The sequence below is a fragment of the Filobasidium floriforme genome (genome assembly GCF_021052385.1).
Source record: "Filobasidium floriforme strain CBS 6241 chromosome Unknown HD553scaffold_8, whole genome shotgun sequence".
Lineage (NCBI taxonomy): Eukaryota > Fungi > Basidiomycota > Tremellomycetes > Filobasidiales > Filobasidiaceae > Filobasidium > Filobasidium floriforme.
This window is the reverse complement of record NW_025763629.1, coordinates 239409-256166: the sequence shown is the minus strand read 5'-3', so window position 1 is coordinate 256166 and position 16758 is coordinate 239409. Positions and strand designations below refer to the sequence as shown.

Sequence of the window (16758 nt, the reverse complement as noted above, 5' to 3'; positions counted from 1 at the left end):
AGTCGATAAGTCGTCGACTTCGTCAACATGACGTTAATAATTAATTATTACATTAACACATCATAGCTGTAAGCGGTAAATTTACTGATAACGCGTCGAATTTAGGTCGATTTAGGCCCTGCTAAAGCGTGTCGCATTATGAGGAACATATGCTGGTCATCCATCTCGTGGATACATGCTGCTACATCTTTCAAACATCGCCTACATCGTTCTCCTTGCCTTTACCCTTCGACTTGTTCTTCGGCTTTGGCTTGGCCTTGATCTCGGCCCCAGGGATGATCGGCTTTTCGTAAACAGGTTCAGCGTCCTTGCCTCTACGCTTCGCTTCCATCTCGTCCCTCTCTTCTTTCGTGATCGGCTCGTACTGCGCATCCCACCCTTGTAGTACAGCAACTCGATCTCCGAACCGTCGCTCTTCTTGTTGTCTCCACATCTCGTTGAACCTTTTCCTATCTTGCAAGTCGCGATAGCGTCGAGCACCAGCTTCGGTATCGTTCTCGACCGGACGGGCGGTCCGGTGAATCTTTCCTTTGCCTCGACCGGTGCTGTCGTCATCCAGGTCATCCTGAACGCCGGTCTGATCGAGTTTCTGGGAGGAGACGGGTCGAGGACTAGCCGTCCGAGTGATCACCACAGTCGCCTTGGCTGGAGCGCCTCGGCCTGGACCTCTTCCACCCTTGAGCTTTTGCGCCGCCGTGGGCACACCCGCAGAGCTTCCTCCGATCGTCATGACCTTGCGGCCTCCCGACTCCACCTTTGGCGGTACGTCTTTGGCAATTCCTCCGGCACTCATATTCAAGGTCGGGAAGGCTCCGCCTCCAGTTGCGGCAAGATAAGCCAACCTTTCCTCTTCAATGGCACGACGTTTCGCCTCGTCCTCGCGGCGCAGTACCACGCCGAGCTCGTCGTTTAATTTCGTGATGACCCGCATTGTGCCCGAAGGTCCGAGGAGAGTGGATTTGCAATGGGGACAGGGATGATAAGGGAGATGTAGGTTGCAAAGAATCAACCCGCATTGAGAGCACGCGGGTGTATATGGCGATAAGGGATGTGTTCGAGCTGATACGGAAGAGAGCCGCGATTAGCCTGAATATAAACATCCTCGTCGTCTTGAAGCTCACCCATGCAGAAGCATCCTTCCTGTCCATCCATCTTGCCCGCCTCGACCGCTTGCCCATTCGCCATCTTCTTGACGCCCTCGATCATCCGTTCAATCTTCTTCATCTCTCTACTCTTCGGCCTTTCGGGTTCGACAGGAGCTAGCTTTTCCCTTTTCCCTTTTCCATCTGGCGACTGCGACCTCGACACCGGGTTCGACAAACCGACGCCAGCATTCCCACCCGCGCTCGAACCGCGAGCGCTACCTGCCAGGCTCCGACTACGGTCCATGACGGTACCGTCCTCCTCTTCTACCGTGATCGTCGGCGTATTGGCACCTGTACCCGCTCGACTTCCCTTCTTCTTTCCTCCGCTTCCTCCCCATCCCAGATCGTCCTCTCGATTCTTGATGTACACCTGTCCAGGCATCCCACCAAAGGCCATAGCGAGATCTTCTGGCTTAGGAGTAGAGCTTCCGCTCTGACCGTTCTTCGCAAGCTTACTTGTGCTGCCGGTCGAATGGGTAGCGGCAGAAGAGCTCTTTTTCGTTTTTATCTTGGTCGCAACATTGGCAGGAAAGGCCTGTGATGGCGTAGGACCGGAAGTACGAGCGGTACTTGTCGGCATGGATGGAGCGGCTGGTGGAGGCATTCGAAGAGGGAACTTCCTGTCCAAGTAAGTGGCGATAAAAGGCGCGGACCCGCATAGTTCCTGTTCGATTATTAGGCGGGAACATCAGGCTAGCAGCGGGGAGAGGCGGGCGTGAAACCGAGCTCACCTGGAGGTGCCTTTCGACCTGGACTCGAGTGCTCAAGCTCTCCACATATGGTACAATCTGTTCTTTGGCATCATCTGTACCTGTATAAGACGGTTAAGACGGATGTCAGGTCGGTGGGCCCTCTGAAAGGCAATTCGTATCGGTATGACGTCTTACTGAGACCGAGAGTGTTGGATATCTGCTCAGCGAGCCAATTGGACGACATGGTACGTCAGCGATCCAGTACCCGAGGGTTTCCGCCAGAGAGATCTAGAGTAGGAGCTCTCGAAGCTTTGCCTATAGCTGAGGAAATTGATTGCTAGGACCTAGATGTAAACGTCGCTTGATCATCGAGGGCACCATGACCACATTCCTAACGCTTTGAGCATCGGTGTCAACGATAAAACGCATAATATGATAATTGGAATATGCGATCTGCGATATCCATTCCATCAAATGCTTCCGAATCTGGCTGGACGTAGCCCGAACCTCGACATCAACATCGCAAGCCGAGCCAGAGATCGAGCCAAGGCGGCTCCGGGTAGATCAATGACGTAGTTGATGATACGGGCCTGGGCCCAAGGACGTTTCACTCTGCCAGGTCCATACTGAGCAAGGTCGACGACGCTGTGAGAAGACCTGGGCGAGCGTGGTTCTCCTTCCGTTCACCGAGAACCGATGACGACGTGCGCCGCGAGCTGGAGCGAGGGAATAGAGAGGGCACGAAACAGACGCATTCACCGTATACGGCATTTGTTTCCACTCCCTTGGTATCAAACCAACTGGCAAAAGCCAAGGGTCTCATCGGCCTTGCAGCTTGCAGAGTACGCAGAGTAGAGTGCAAAGCCAGGAAAAAGGGATGGAGCTGGGAGACCATGGATGCGTACGCAATCCCCGACTGAAAGTCTCCGCCGCTGCCGCCGGGTCCCGGATGGCCGATCGTGATGAATGCGAAGAGGGAATTCTCCTGATCTCCTGCTCATATATCCCTATCGTTCGAATCGCGAGCCACTTTCCTGTATTTCCGTGTATCAAAGTCCTTCGCCCTACGTAGAACAAAAGCAGTAGCGCAGTAACAATCATCGTAGTAGTGATCAGCAGAATCACCAGAGTATCAAAGGAGGGAGCTAGCGATCGAGGGATCTTCACCCTGCACCCTCGTCCCATCCCGCCCGATACGCGTCGCCGCCGTCGTCGCCGCAGTTTATCGATTCCCAGCGAGCGGGTTCAGAAACACAGGCAGCGTCGTCGTCGTACAGTAGCTCAGTAGTGCACCGCCTCTTCTTCCTCCAGTCCCGATATATCCAAGACCTCGGCTTGGGCAGTCGTCGACATACGCCCTCGCCTTCAAAAGATCGTGCTTCTGGACCTCACTGTATCGCTAGGACCATATAGACTCGCGGTCGAACGGACGAAAACAGCCGTCTCTCTCAAGGTCGACCGTAATCTCTTCCATCTCGATCCCGGCCCGTTTCCTCGAGCACGATCGATTGGTCATCACGGAACAAGCATAATAGACTAGTCAGGGCAAGATGCGTTTGCCTTTCGTCAAGAACATCTGGGGGGTTGTGGTAGCAGGACTATTGTGCGTCAGGGGAGCCGATGCCCTGATCTCGGCCAACAAGCTTTGTAAGTCTTTTCCTGTCCAATCTCCCTCGCCCGCTCTTCTTCTGGCAGTCCGATCTCTCTTCCGATCGTTCCTTTTGGTCCATTATCGAGATCGGTCCCCTCAGAGAGGAAAGACGACCGTAATTCAGGCTTGTTGGAACCGCGAGACTCATCAGGCGACTGGTCTTTTACAGACACGGATTCGGTCACATACTGCTCAGAAGCAAAGGGTATCCTCGTCAACGAGTTTGATATTCAATACCACAAGAACAATCAGGTGAGTACATTCGACAATGGTATCATATTGACTTAACAATTTTGACCGAGGCCCGGGTTTCTGTTACAGAGTTTGACTTTTTTCATCTCGGCTGCGGCTGTGTCGGATGACCTGAATGTGGCCGTCAACCTCTATGCCAACGCGTACGGTCGACAGATCGTCAACCTGACAATCAACCTGTGTGATCTCTTGCAAGGCGTCTTGTGTCCCCTTCCGGCCATCAACTTTACGGGTAAGCTTTATCGAGACATACGCTGCTCTATCACGGCCGAGTATTGACAACTGCTCAACGTAATAATGATGTCAGGTGGCGGAACATACCCGATACCCGATCAATACTTGAGCAGCATCTCGGACAGTATCTGGGGGCTCGTCTGGACCGTGCCCGATCTGGAAGCGTTCGCGAGGGTCTCGCTGAACAACGTGCAGAATGGCGAATCAGCGGCCTGTCTGCAAGCCACCCTGTCGAACGGACTCTCGACTCAACAGACCGCCGTCAAGTGGGCTTCAGGGGGACTGGTCATCGCCGCTCTCATTATCGCGCTCATTCATTCGACTTTGCGATGGTCACCGAGCGCGGCGGTGTACCGGTGGTACGACATCCTCTTCATCTTCCAGGCAGCGGCGGCTTCTGGATTATTACAGATCAATTATCCCTCGAACTACGTCAACTTTGTGCTCAATTTCCCCTGGGCGCTCGGGCTGTTTCACGACGACAATATCAATGAGGCCGTCGTCAACTTGCGAAACTCGACGGGCGCAAAATTGCCTACGACCGCCTTCGCCGCTGTCGATTATATCAACCGAAAAATGTCGCCGTACAACGAAGCCATTCAGTTGAACTCGTTCTTCCGTGCCAATTCGACCGCCGCGGACTTCGAATCGTTCGTCGCCTTGACGACCCCGGTCGACCGTTCGTTTGTCGCGTCCGACTTCGCGAAGCGGGTCTACATCCCTACGGTTTCGCAGCAAGATACCATCTCCACCATCCAGAATGGAATTCCCGTCTTCACCAACTCTACCGGTATTCCAGCGGCCAGCGCGTTTGATACGATCTTCATTATCTACCTGATTGCCATCGCTGTCGTCATCGGCGCACACATCATCTGGGGAGCGATCGTCTTCTTCGCGGACAGGTCCAGGAGCAGCGAGCGAAGAGGTCATGGATGGCTCCATGAACAAAAGAGAGGGTTTTGGAGCTTCTTTGCCGGGAACATGATGAGGCTGGTGAGTCTCGTGGAATCGAGCCTATCGTTGGCATGAGTCGAAAGACTGATCCCCGACAATTTCACGCTGGCAGTGCCTCATCTTCCTCTTCCCCGTCTTCATCTTTGCGCTGTATCAGTTCAACATCGGCCGAGATGATTCGTGGCTGAGCATCCTGCTCGCCGCACTCTGTTTCGCGTGGACCGTGATCGGCCTTACCACCGTGCTCGTCTTTGCCGTCTTGCGTCATCGCAAAGACGGTGGCGAGTTTTCCTCCACTTCTCCCCTCTACTCGCGATACGGATGGTACAACTCGGCTGGGATGGTTTACCGGCAGTTCCGACCGAAATACCACTTCTGGTGGTTCGCACCCTTGGCTCTGGCATCGTTCGTCCGAGCCTGCTTTATCGCCTTTGGCCAGGGCAACCCGTGGGCCCAGGTAATCGGTCTGGTAGTCGTCGAGTTCTTGCTCCTGGTCACCTGTATCGGATTCCGACCCCACAAGGACAAGAAGGGAGACTGGCTCGGTGCCTTCCTCGCTTTTGCACGGATGTGCGCTTTCGGACTCATGATCGCGTTTATCCCGAGCATGGATATCGATCCAATCACGCGGACCATCATTGGGTTCGTTGTCATTGTCATGTTCGGCCTCCCTGTGGTTTTGCTATTCTTTGGCTTGCTCTTCAACCTTGGTAAGGTCCCCCTCTTAGAATCGAAACATGCTTAGAAACGATACTGACCTACCTTCGTGTCTTCACAGCTTACGGTTATGCCTTCCGACGCAACAAACGAAGGATCGAAGATGGTATCGAGGTCAACACGACTAAGAGGCATGCGTCCGATATCAACTCGACTACACCAGCCATGGTGCAAACCGGTGCTTTCGGAACTCCTCGAAACGCTACGCCTGATGCTTACGCGATGGGCGCTGGGAACGGTCTTCGTCCTTACGACTCCGGATACCCTGATCATCGACAGTCGTACCACCCATCGATCGACGGCGACGAAGCATCTCAGCAGCGCGAGACGTATGGCGGATATGGGAATAACCGATTTAGTCAGAATGACTACAATCAAGCGTATGACGGCTACAACAGTGGTCCCGTGCCGCACCGTCAGAGTAGTCACGGCTATGCGTATGGTGGCAACTCGAACGGCGTAGAAGGATACGGCACATATGGAGGGTTTTCAGACCCCAATATCGCTGGACACGGGGCGGGTCAGCGATACCAAAGTTAGACAGGCATCTCAGCATGACACGTGGATATCCCAGCCCACAGGAAAGATTTCATCGGCTAACGGAACGACTTTTCGAAGAACCCGCTCTCACTCTACCCTATAGCCCACCTGCAACTTTGCTCTCATTCCCTCCAATACATAGACCAAGTGACGGAATCTAGATTTTGCAAACTGTATCGATATCGCTGGCGGCTTATATTTCGTTGTTTCCGGCTCGCGGGATTAGTCTTGTATTCAGTATTACTTGCTCACGAGGGTATCTATCATAAAATTGGCTAGGAACAAGTCTCGGTCTATGCCAACTCAACGTCGCATAGCAAAACGGGGTATATGTCATAGGGAAAAAGTCTTGCCCCACCGCACTCGGACTGTGTTGTTCGGGGCTACATGATGCTATTTTCTGACTCGGTAGAACCTGCAGTCGAGAAGATCAGCTTGTGCGTGCATCGTTCAAATAGCCTTGCTGTCTTACTTGGGCAACACCTCTCGCAAGTATTCCAAGTGTTTCTCTCTAGCACTGGCCTCTTCCTGCGCCGCCGACGCATCCCACGCCCGCCTATCCGAGTTCGATCCAAAGACCACGGTGTAGGACGGGATGACTTCGGGCTGAGAGGGATCGAGGGCTCTGCTCCGCAGCGTGGTCTGTGGACCTGTTGCGCTTGACGTAAGCCTTGGATTCTCGCTTCGTCTCATGATTGATCAGTCGAGATCGGCGCACCTACGACACAGTAGTCCGACACGATGACGTCTGCCAGAACCTCGCAGCGAGCTCCGAAGTTGTTGGAGTTTCCAACGGACGCTTGGACCTTCGCTCCAGTCCCAAACTGATTCTTATTCCCTATTTGAAGCGTCTTTGAGGTGTCACTGCAATGAGCGGAGGTCATTGACTTGTAGCGCCCCAAGCAAGAGCGTATCCCATACATACGAGTTGAGGATATGAACGTTTTCCGCGATCACACAGTTGTCGCCAATAACAATCTCCCCTTCATGCGCCAGGATCTGAGCCAAAGGATGAATGACGGTACCTGTCCTGCCACATCATTTCGTGCCAGAACGAATCAGCTGATACAGAAGCGTGTGCGTGATGAGGAGGGCGTCGTGACTTGCCCTTGCCTATCGTCACTTTACCCTTGAATACCGCATCTTGCACGACGGTCGCTTCGGGGTGAATGACCACCTGGCTCTCATCATAGAGCGGCTCTTTCTTGCTTCTAGGTTTCGGCTGAGGGGCAGATGACATCGATATAGACTGAGTGAGGCTAATCACCGAGAGTTCAGCGACGACGATGACGATGATCACAAGAAGAAAGCGTTTCGTACGACTCGATGATGATGATGATGAATGGTATACTCATACCCCGAGGTACATTCGGCACATCGTAAACAACAACCCCCGCTCGCGCGCCTGAATGCCAACTAGAAGCGCAGAAAACGCCTCATAACCCTCTAGACTAGGGGCTGCGGGTCAGAGGTCCATACATGAATTCCCTTGTCATCAACGTTATATCACAAGGCAAGCCTGAAGCTCACGGTCAAGGATATCAGCCATCGATCACACAATGTCAAACGATACCCCTTCGCCTAGAGCCGATGACCTGATGGGAAGGGAAAAGACGCCCGACCTGAAGTGAGTGCAGCTACCGAGACCTGCCGTCGGACACCGGACTAATCCCCCGGACTGCCACAGAAGTGAGAAGGAGTCTGGTAGGAAAGCATCAGAGCTCAACGATGACCGGGAAGATGACCGTCGTGACCGTGACCGCCACAGAGAAGATCGTCACCGCAGGCGACACGTCTACGAGGAAGACATGGACGAAGAACGTGATGCCCGCAGGAAGCGTTCGGACCGACCCGAAAAGGACGACGAGACGCCTGAACAGAAGGAAGAGAGGCGTCGACGTCGTCGAGAGGAGGAAACCGACGAAGATCGCGAGGAGAGACACAGGAAGCGAAGGGAGAAGGAAAAGGAACGCGACCTCGCCCGTGATCGCGATGGCGACGAGGACGGGGAAAGGAAGAAGCACCGTTCCAGGCGAGATCGATCCGCTTCGAGGGAGTCTCACAGATCGCACCGCTCTCACAGGTCACACAGGTCTTCTCTTCGTGACATTGACGCCGACCGCGACAGGAGGGTCCGTGATCGGGAGGGACCGGGTTCTAGGGATTCGAGAAGGTACGATGATCGCGAGCGGGATCGGTACCCAAGGGATCGGTACGATGACGTGAGTCGACATCCACGTCATATCAAATTGTCAACCCAACGCTAAACGTTGACCCGATTTCGTAGAGGAGAGATAACGGCTATCGGCGAAGGTCAGTCTTTGTTTTGATTTGGCTCGATCGAGCCCGGCCTGACGCTTTGGTGTCGTGCCCGCAGCCCCATGCGACGTTCCCCTCCTCCCCGTCGACGATCTCCCATGTATGACGTACCTCCTCCGCGTCGACCTGAACCACCTAGGGACGAAGTCTCTGCGCTTATCGAGGAGGCTGCTTCGGAAGCTCGATCCGTTTTCGTGTCGCAACTGGCTGCCAAACTGACCAGCAGGGACGTTGGCATGTTTTTCGAAGACAAGCTCGGGCGAGGATCTGTGCGCGACGCTAGGGTCGTCACTGACCGAATCACAAGGAGGTCCAAGGGGTACGTTCACTGTGTTCTTGCCCGATTCATTTTACTGATTCCCGTGTTCCGTCCGCAACAGTATCGCCTACGTGGAGTTGTCCTCGGTCGAGCTCGTTGCCCAGGCTATTGCTCTCACTGGCACGATCGTCATGGGCTTGCCCATCATGGTCACTTTGACCGAATCTGAGAGGAACAACCAAGGAATTGCTAGCATGTCTATGGTGCCGGGAGCGCCTATGTCCGGGTAAGCATTGCTTACATAGAACTTGCAAACAGAATGTGGCTAATCGCCGAGTTTGTGCTTTCGGCAGTCCCGGTTCGCTTCCTCCTCTTCGACCCAATATCCCTGGTCTTCCTGCTGCCCCTGTGAACAAGGATACCAACGCCGATGCTGAAGTTCCATATTACCGTCTCTACGTCGGTAACTTGTACTATAACCTGAGTGCGGATGACATCAGACAGGTCTTTGAGCCCTTTGGCGAACTGGCTTTCGTCGATCTCCCCATGGAGCCACAGGTGAGTGTCTCACTGCTTCTTGGTCAATATCAGGTCCTTGCTGATTGCCTATGTGTATCTTGACAGACCAACCGGAGCCGAGGATATGCGTTTGTCCAGTACAAAGAGCTTGAGCCTGCTAAAATTGCTTTGGCTTCGATGAACGGATTCGAGTTGGCAGGTCGTCAGAGTGAGTGGCGTGAATTAAAGGTGGCCTTGATCATACTCAGGAACTGACATGTCATTTGACTAACTTTAGTTAAAGTCTCTACTGTTCACGAAAAGGGTACTTCAGGTCAGGCCCGTGCCCCTGTTGAGCAACAGCTTGAGGAGAATGGCAACTATGGTGAGGCAGAGTATTTTCGAAGTGACGATGTTCATCCGCTCATTGCAATCACATCGACAACTTGCAGGCACAAGGATGGATGCCTCTGCTCGTCAGCAACTCATGTACAAGCTGGCCCGGCAACCGGACCCAAGTGTCCCTGGCAATATGACTTCTCCTGACACCTCCGCGTCAGTCAAGAAGCCTTATAACGAACGACTGCAGCTAAAACTTGCTCCCGCTATCGAACGCCACACAGTAACCGTTTGAACATCCCTGCTCAGCAGACGCAATTCGTCCAGTTGTCCAATATGTTTACTGAAGAGTGAGTTAGCACCAGCAGGCCGTACCAGGTCTCGTGCTAAATGGTTGATACTCCTGCAGAGACACCAAAGCTGGTCCCGAATGGGACCTGGATCTTGCGGAAGACATCAAGGGCGAGATCGAATCCAAATATGGCCCGGTCGACAAGCTTGTCATCGACAAGAATTCGAAGGTGAGATATATCAGCTATCGGTGAGACCTTTCTGTGCCAGACCTGACTTGTGGTTGCTTCTGTTTAGGGGGACGTCTACCTCAAATTTACCGAAGTGGACTCTGCGGCCAAGGGCGTTCAAGGCCTCAACGGAAGGCTGTTCGGCGGACAGAAGGTCGTTGCCAAATTCATTCCTGAACCCGTCTTCAAGGCGCACATCTAGGTCCGCAGAGGCAAGTGCAACCTTGGTATGGTGATCAGAACCAAAGACAAAAGGCCTACGAGCGCGGACGAGCCTTGTTTACGGCTCCAAAACCTTCTGCTTTCGTTTGTGCTATAGCGTGGCCGATTGTAGATATTCATCTCAGCGTACGGTTGCGGTAATCGGCGCTCCTGCCCGTGATGGCTCATGACATATGCTCTTTTCTGATTAGATCAAAGTTTCTCGACATCATGGGTGCAGGTTTGGTCGGCGTGCTTGGAAATGGCGGCGGTCTCGGAATTTGCACTTATTTCTCTGGTTTTAAGCTCCTAGCTTTTTTGACTCCCTGCTCTCCTGCATCCTCAATATCGACACTCTGCCCTAAGCTGATCTAGCCTCGCGATTTGATAGACAAATCTGCCCTCGCCTTTTTCGTCCTGATCAGGCATCAGGCAGGCATCGTGGTCAGCACTGTAAGTTGAAGCGCAAGTCGGCTTGCACCTTGTAGGCTCTATGATTGTGTTATGATAGCCATGGCTCGATCAACGATATTTTCGTTGAAACGGGGTTACGTTAAAGACTATGGAGATGTATTCCCTCCATCTTGTGCTCTTGGCGATGGTCTACCTAGCTCCTAGCTTGTGATCGCAACCATGCTCGAGGCTAGCTCGAGGTCGATCATCGAAGTGCCCCGACTCGCGGAGGTCGCGTCGCGTGGACTTGTTGTTGTTGTTGGTTTTGTCTCGCGAGCGATCAAATGTCCCAAGGTCGCAAGCTGCTCATCATCAAGGTGCAAATGATCCTTCAGAGAGACAACGAATGCCCACTCCCTCATGGATGAAACGGAGTCTTGTTCCATGTTCATGCTCTTATCCAGTAGAGTGAATGCTACCTACAACACCTCGCCGCCCGGCATCAGCGGGACCGACAGGCCGTAATGTCATATCTCCGCAGAGTTTGAATCGACAACTGCCACAGCTACCTCCTTTGGGTGCTCCAATCCAGCTGGATAAACATGCCGAGTCGAATAACTCGCCTGCAAATGGTCCGGAAGCTAAGCGGGCAGTTCTGCTAGACGTGGTACTCGAAAGGGACGAAGATGGGGGTGTCTCTGAAGGTCAGAGGAGCTCAGGCTGAAAGGAGGTTCGAAGATCGAAGAGTTAACACTAGATCATGTATACAGCCGCAGAAAACATAATCAAGCAGCTAGGAACTCCCTTGAATGCATCAGCATACGCCTACAATGCCACTGCTAGCACGTCAACGCACCATAGGCAGGGAAGCAATAGCGGCGATCAGTCCGGCCGACAGACTGGCAGAACGCCTACCAAGCCCGTCAAAGTGGACAAGGCCAGGTTGGCAAGTCTGGTACACGAGCTACAGGACACGGAAAAGAGGTACTTGAAACGGATAGCATGTCTGAAGAACGTGAGTGATGAGACCGCTTTCTCCCGCTGGCTTCATGCTGTTGACCCGATTGGTTTCAATCCGTGCGTGTTTAGTCTTATGCGGACCCTCTACGCAAGTTCGCAAGACGGTCCGAAACGATGATCATACCCGTATACGATGCCAAGGTCATGTTTGCCAATATTGACACGGTGGTCGAAGCGGCAGAGAGGTTCTGCCATGACCTGCAAGAGGTGGATTTGACGGGCAGAGCGAGGGACAGAAACATCGGCGACGTCTGCCTTCATCATGTGAGTTAGCTACCATTCCAGATAGCCGATTCACAAGCTCATTGCTCGAATTTGTTCCAATTAGTTGAAAGGACTCAAGACGCTCGATTGCTATCGGACCTATTATGATAAGCAGGACGAATCGCAACGGAGCTTTCGAAGCATGTTGAAGCGCCCATCGTTTGAGACTTTTACCGACGTAAGTAAAGTGGAGTTCATCGCGTCAGCTTTTGCGCTGACTTTCCTGCTACAGTCTGTCAAGTACCAGACGTCCGGCATCGGGAACATTGGAGTTCGCGAGCTTTTGGCAGAACCGGTACAGCGAATACCTCGCTACACACTGCTTTGGCAAGGTGCATGTTGTTGCTACACAACTTCTCCAATCGCGATCACTGACAATCTCGCCAATAGGTATGGTTGACAGCATGAGTCCGCATGATTCGCAGAGGCAAAAACTCGAAGAATGCATCGAGATTGCTTCCAAGATCGCTATGTGCGAGACTGACGAGCGTACTAAGCGGGCGACCGTGATGTACTGTCTGGAGCGGACCGTTGACGGCTTCCCCGTAAGTCGCTTCGTTCTCCCAGACCCGCAAGCTTGCTGACGTCAATTCTGACAGGCGAATCTGATATCAAACAATCGAGACTTTATCGATTGTATCGATGCGGATGATATTTTATACGATCGACCGCAAGGACGACCTAGCCTGCACCTCTCAGCATCGAACCCTTCATTCTCCAATCTGAGTTTGTCTCCGTCAGGCCGACCTCTGTCGCCCGGTGGACACTCGAGCAGCAACGGCAACCTCAATTGCACGCTGTTCCTCTTTGACGACAAGCTCGTTATCGCCGAACGACAGCATCCTGCTGTGAACGGGAGAAAGGCTACGGGCTTGGACGATCTGAACAAGATGATGAGAGGAGGTGGCGGACTGCTCGGGCTCGCTCAGAGTGGGGCGCATTTGACTAAGGACAAGCTCAGCTTCAAGGGTATTGTGGACCTATTTGATATAACGGCTGTCGGCTTGGACGGCGGAGGTATGCAGTAGTTCGGCGTCTAAATTGTCGACGAGCTATATGACTGACGAAGAACCACAACAGATTTTCAGCTCGCTTTCCGCGCTCCTCCCACTGACCAAGTCGACAAGTGGGCAGGTCGGCCTGTGCGGAATTACACAGTGGTTCACCCCCCTCTGCCGCCCAACACCGATACCTCGGCCGCTAGTCTGGATCGACAGAAGTTCATCAAGAAATTGTGGACTGCACAGGCCCTGATGCGAACGAAACCTATCGCGTCAGCTCCGAAAGGCTCGATGCAGTCGCAGGGTATCGGTCTACCTACAGCTTACATGGCTGTACAAAACCATGTCGTGGAATCTCGTAGCCGCAACCGCGAACATATTGCCCTGTATACCAACCTATGGGCCAGAAATGCTTGGGAAAGCAGCCATATTAAGGTCAGTAAAGGTCCGGTCATTTCGCAATACATCAGCTTGCTGAGTTATGATGGTGAACGCAGACTAAGACGGTTGTGCAGATCAACTCAATGGCACCTTCCGCCGACCTTTCCGCGGGTGACAACAGCGATCCATCCACGATTGTGAGACTGGATGGTCATCAGGCTAATCGCTGCAAGTGAGTCATGATTGCTCGGCAGGAAAGACAATCGTCTCATCAGGCTCACATCAATATACGTTGTGTGGATACTTTGCCAGTATATCAATCGCTTACGCCCGGAACGGACGACTAGACAAAGATCAGGAAGACTGTGGTCTGGGCGATGCGATCGACCGCGCCATTCAATTGGGTAAGTGTGAAAAATCGTCAATCCTGGATCTGGCATGCTCACATAAGCGTTGGATACGGCAGTGCACGCCATCGGCGATCTCCTCCCTGCACCTGTGCAAGGCTCATCGTCACAGCCGACGACCCCAACCAGTGCAAGAAGCCGTCCCGCTCTGATGACCTTGGATACGTTGTCGCGAAGCCTCTTTGGAAATCAAAGCATCTCTTCGCGATCGAAATCGACTGTTAGCCGCTCGTCGACCCTGGACACCTCGCGATTCTCTATAGACACCAAATCCACTGCGGCTACTTCCTTCGACTCTGACCACGGCGTCAAAACGATGGGGGAGTACAGTCCCGGCAGAAGCACAGCAGGCAGTCGGTCGGGCAGTCAGGAATTGGATCGCTCTTCCGGCTTGTTTGCCTTGAACGAGATCGGGGGTGACTCTGAAGCGGATCTGAATGCGCGACTCGACCTGGCGAAGATCAATTCGATATCGACCACCCAAATGATGCAGGTGATGAGCGCTGACGATGTGTCAGAAATGGGAGGCATCGCCCGAACAGGTGAGACGAGTTTTTTCTGATCGAATACGTTTCCCGAATGACCGCTAACGTTCGACTTTCAGCCGTTTCGAGAACTTCGCCGCCTCGAGGAGCTTTGCATGTTCGAAACCGGACGCCTAGTCCTCCTCCTGATGACTCGGACGAATTGATGACTATCAAGCCAATCAACCTGCCAGTCAGCGCTACCAGGCCGTTGAACCTAGCACGTGGCCGGACACCATCACCCACTAAGGGACCGAGACCGTTGCCATCCCCTCGGCCATTGGGTGTGGACTTGGAACCCGCTTCGAGCACAACTCTCACTGCGACTGCCTCTACTCCGTTAGTATCTCCTGGCCGGTTACTCGGACCACGTCAACCGACGATCAAGCGAGAACGGTCCATTGCGCCGGCCGGCACGGCAAGAGTGGTCTCTGGTGCCGGTCGTAAGGTATCGACGGGAAGGCCGACCATGCCTCTCAAGGATAGTCCTATCGAGACAGATGTTTCGCCCACGTCGCCCTTAATCCACAAACGGAATCGCTCAGACGAAGTACTCGCGCCGCGGAAGAGATCGTTTGACAGGCACACCATACCGAAATCCTTCGAGAGCGAGATGGGAGACGGAGCGGACGCGGCGCCCCGGGCTCTGCCCAATCCACCACAGGCTGTCAGCGATTCTGGTATCTTTCCACCTCAGATGATGCTGGTCGAACCGACACCTCTGGAGCCAGAAACGGACGTCTTCTGGGATCCTAGTTCGAGCGAGGCGGATCATGTGAGTAGATTTGGTAACTTGTACCCCTTGAAAGAGACGAGCTGATTTGTGGTTCTGTTGCAGTCGTCAAAAGCCGCTACTACTGCTCGGCAACTCAAGGTCGAGCTCGAGAGACTGGACTCTGCCGTTGGAAAGGGAATTGCTACCAAGCAGAGACAGAAGTTGGTCGTGGAAGGGTCTCCGGGACTGATAAGATCCCCACCTAGCAGGAAATTATCGGTAAGCTCTACCGGTCTTCCATCAAAATACCCATCCGATGGCTGACCTTTGGCGTATGACATTGCAGACACACGTATCTGTAGACGCCGATCGATCGGCTTCGCTATCCTCGCGTCGCAATGCGGCGAATAATACGAGCAAAACGGAGCTGGATGCTAGTTTCATCCATCGTTGGATCACCAACGCCTCGGCGCTGCTCGAGCAGGTCACTGAGAATCTCTCGCGCGCCGAATGTGACAAGGTTCAGTTGAGAGAAGAAGCAGAGACGTATCATCAACAAGCGATCTCGGTGAGTTGCCCGGAAAGAGAGAACCGCAAGCGCGTGCAAACGGACATTAGTATTAAACGTGATCTCAAACCTTACATTTAGTCATCCCTCGAGGTCAACAGCTTACAAGGCCGACTGGCTCGAGCGACGTCTAAGGCGGATCTAGCGAAATCTCAGATTCGTGATCTAACGGCAGAGCTGGAGACGGTGTACGAGGTGAGGACATGATTTCGACGTCGATGGATCTCCCGTATTATAGAAAGCTGACCTTTGCCTATAACCATATCAACTCGCGGTAGACATTTAACGTCGAGCTCGACAGCTTGTTCACCGATATGCAGTTGCCGCCTACAGAAGCATTCAAGGCGTTGACAAGGGACGTTCAAGAAACCAAAGCGAAACGCAACGATTTGCACCTGGAAAACATGTTAGTGGATAGTGAAGAGAGCGCAAAGTGACCAACGGGTGTTCATCCATGCCTTCTTGCCCTTTGCAACAGACGCCTACGGCGAGAGTTGCAAGAGTCGAACAGACAGAGAGAAGAGTAAGTGATTAAAGTGGTCCGACATTATCTCCATCGGCAACTGATCAGATGGCCTCGGATTGTATCGTATTGCAGGCTGTCACGGCTGTTGAGGGCATACGGCAATACTTGATCTTGTGGCAGCATAGCCACCTTGCTGGAAATAGTGGCCTACTATAATGATGTGCGTTCGTTGTAATTTCATACGCTGGCACGTACCCCCATACCCTCCCCCGGTCACGATCGGTAGGATGACCTTGATATGCATGTATATGCGACGGGTATGAGAGGATCCGATGTTCGTGATGTTAACGACAGTCAGTGATCGACGAGAGGTTGGAGGATGTATCGGATGACTTGCTAGGTCGATCAGGTTCCGCCGACTATCAAGCGCGCCGCCAGGAACAACGTGCTTTGGGCGGTCGTTGGTCGATTGGGTTCTCGCTCTCCTTCGCCCTCGCCCTCGTCGACCTGGGTCGATCTTTTGATGACTCTTCTCAACGTTTTTTGTGTCTGCGTGCGTACATATCCGAGTCTCGAGGTACGGTACATGTTACGTTGTCGGTGGTGTGGTGGGTAGGATGTTCGTGTCCGTAGTCGCAAGTATGGCTCGTGGGCACGGCCGGGGTGGGTGGGGAAGTATATTTTGCGTCCTTAGATT

At 53.2% G+C, this 16758-nt stretch overlaps 6 protein-coding genes across 6 annotated transcripts; 3 read left to right on the top strand and 3 right to left on the bottom strand.

Moving 5' to 3' along the window:
• Nucleotides 1–27: 27 nt before the first annotated feature.
• HD553DRAFT_349369 (uncharacterized protein) lies at nucleotides 28–2228 on the bottom strand. The gene is made up of 4 exons (XM_046183457.1): nucleotides 2033–2228; nucleotides 1877–1956; nucleotides 1122–1809; nucleotides 28–1059 (listed from the first exon to the last, which is right to left on the bottom strand). The coding sequence occupies exons 1-4, from the start codon at nucleotides 2079–2081 to the stop codon at nucleotides 191–193; spliced, it is 1686 nt and encodes a 561-aa protein (XP_046037374.1). The 5' UTR covers nucleotides 2082–2228; the 3' UTR covers nucleotides 28–190.
• On the bottom strand, nucleotides 2229–2903 carry HD553DRAFT_309465 (uncharacterized protein). The gene has a single exon (XM_046179694.1). The coding sequence runs from the start codon at nucleotides 2730–2732 to the stop codon at nucleotides 2445–2447; it is 288 nt and encodes a 95-aa protein (XP_046037373.1). The 5' UTR covers nucleotides 2733–2903; the 3' UTR covers nucleotides 2229–2444.
• HD553DRAFT_334821 (uncharacterized protein) lies at nucleotides 2904–6462 on the top strand. Its single transcript, XM_046182167.1, has 6 exons — nucleotides 2904–3484; nucleotides 3658–3740; nucleotides 3810–3972; nucleotides 4048–4967; nucleotides 5041–5638; nucleotides 5707–6462. Exons 1-6 carry the CDS (start codon nucleotides 3388–3390, stop codon nucleotides 6183–6185), a joined length of 2340 nt encoding a protein of 779 aa, XP_046037372.1. The 5' UTR covers nucleotides 2904–3387; the 3' UTR covers nucleotides 6186–6462.
• On the bottom strand, nucleotides 6463–7504 carry HD553DRAFT_334820 (trimeric LpxA-like protein). The gene is made up of 5 exons (XM_046182166.1): nucleotides 7293–7504; nucleotides 7111–7210; nucleotides 6904–7049; nucleotides 6658–6835; nucleotides 6463–6600 (listed from the first exon to the last, which is right to left on the bottom strand). Exons 1-5 carry the CDS (start codon nucleotides 7423–7425, stop codon nucleotides 6579–6581), a joined length of 579 nt encoding a protein of 192 aa, XP_046037371.1. The 5' UTR covers nucleotides 7426–7504; the 3' UTR covers nucleotides 6463–6578.
• Nucleotides 7505–7744: 240 nt separating this feature from the next.
• HD553DRAFT_341176 (uncharacterized protein) lies at nucleotides 7745–10323 on the top strand (the record flags this gene model as incomplete). Its single annotated transcript, XM_046182609.1, has 12 exons — nucleotides 7745–7812; nucleotides 7873–8407; nucleotides 8473–8498; nucleotides 8563–8823; nucleotides 8885–9049; nucleotides 9117–9321; nucleotides 9388–9490; nucleotides 9560–9646; nucleotides 9714–9816; nucleotides 9885–9950; nucleotides 10010–10121; nucleotides 10189–10323. The coding sequence occupies 12 exons, from the start codon at nucleotides 7745–7747 to the stop codon at nucleotides 10321–10323; spliced, it is 1866 nt and encodes a 621-aa protein (XP_046037370.1).
• A 776-nt stretch (nucleotides 10324–11099) lies between these two features.
• Nucleotides 11100–16451, top strand: HD553DRAFT_309459 (uncharacterized protein). Its single transcript, XM_046179693.1, has 18 exons — nucleotides 11100–11419; nucleotides 11486–11730; nucleotides 11805–11999; nucleotides 12064–12177; nucleotides 12232–12331; nucleotides 12390–12544; nucleotides 12599–13016; nucleotides 13080–13435; nucleotides 13498–13613; nucleotides 13694–13785; nucleotides 13848–14330; nucleotides 14393–15087; nucleotides 15151–15306; nucleotides 15374–15595; nucleotides 15677–15790; nucleotides 15874–16001; nucleotides 16074–16118; nucleotides 16194–16451. The coding sequence occupies exons 1-18, from the start codon at nucleotides 11188–11190 to the stop codon at nucleotides 16228–16230; spliced, it is 3903 nt and encodes a 1300-aa protein (XP_046037369.1). The 5' UTR covers nucleotides 11100–11187; the 3' UTR covers nucleotides 16231–16451.
• Nucleotides 16452–16758: the final 307 nt, after the last annotated feature.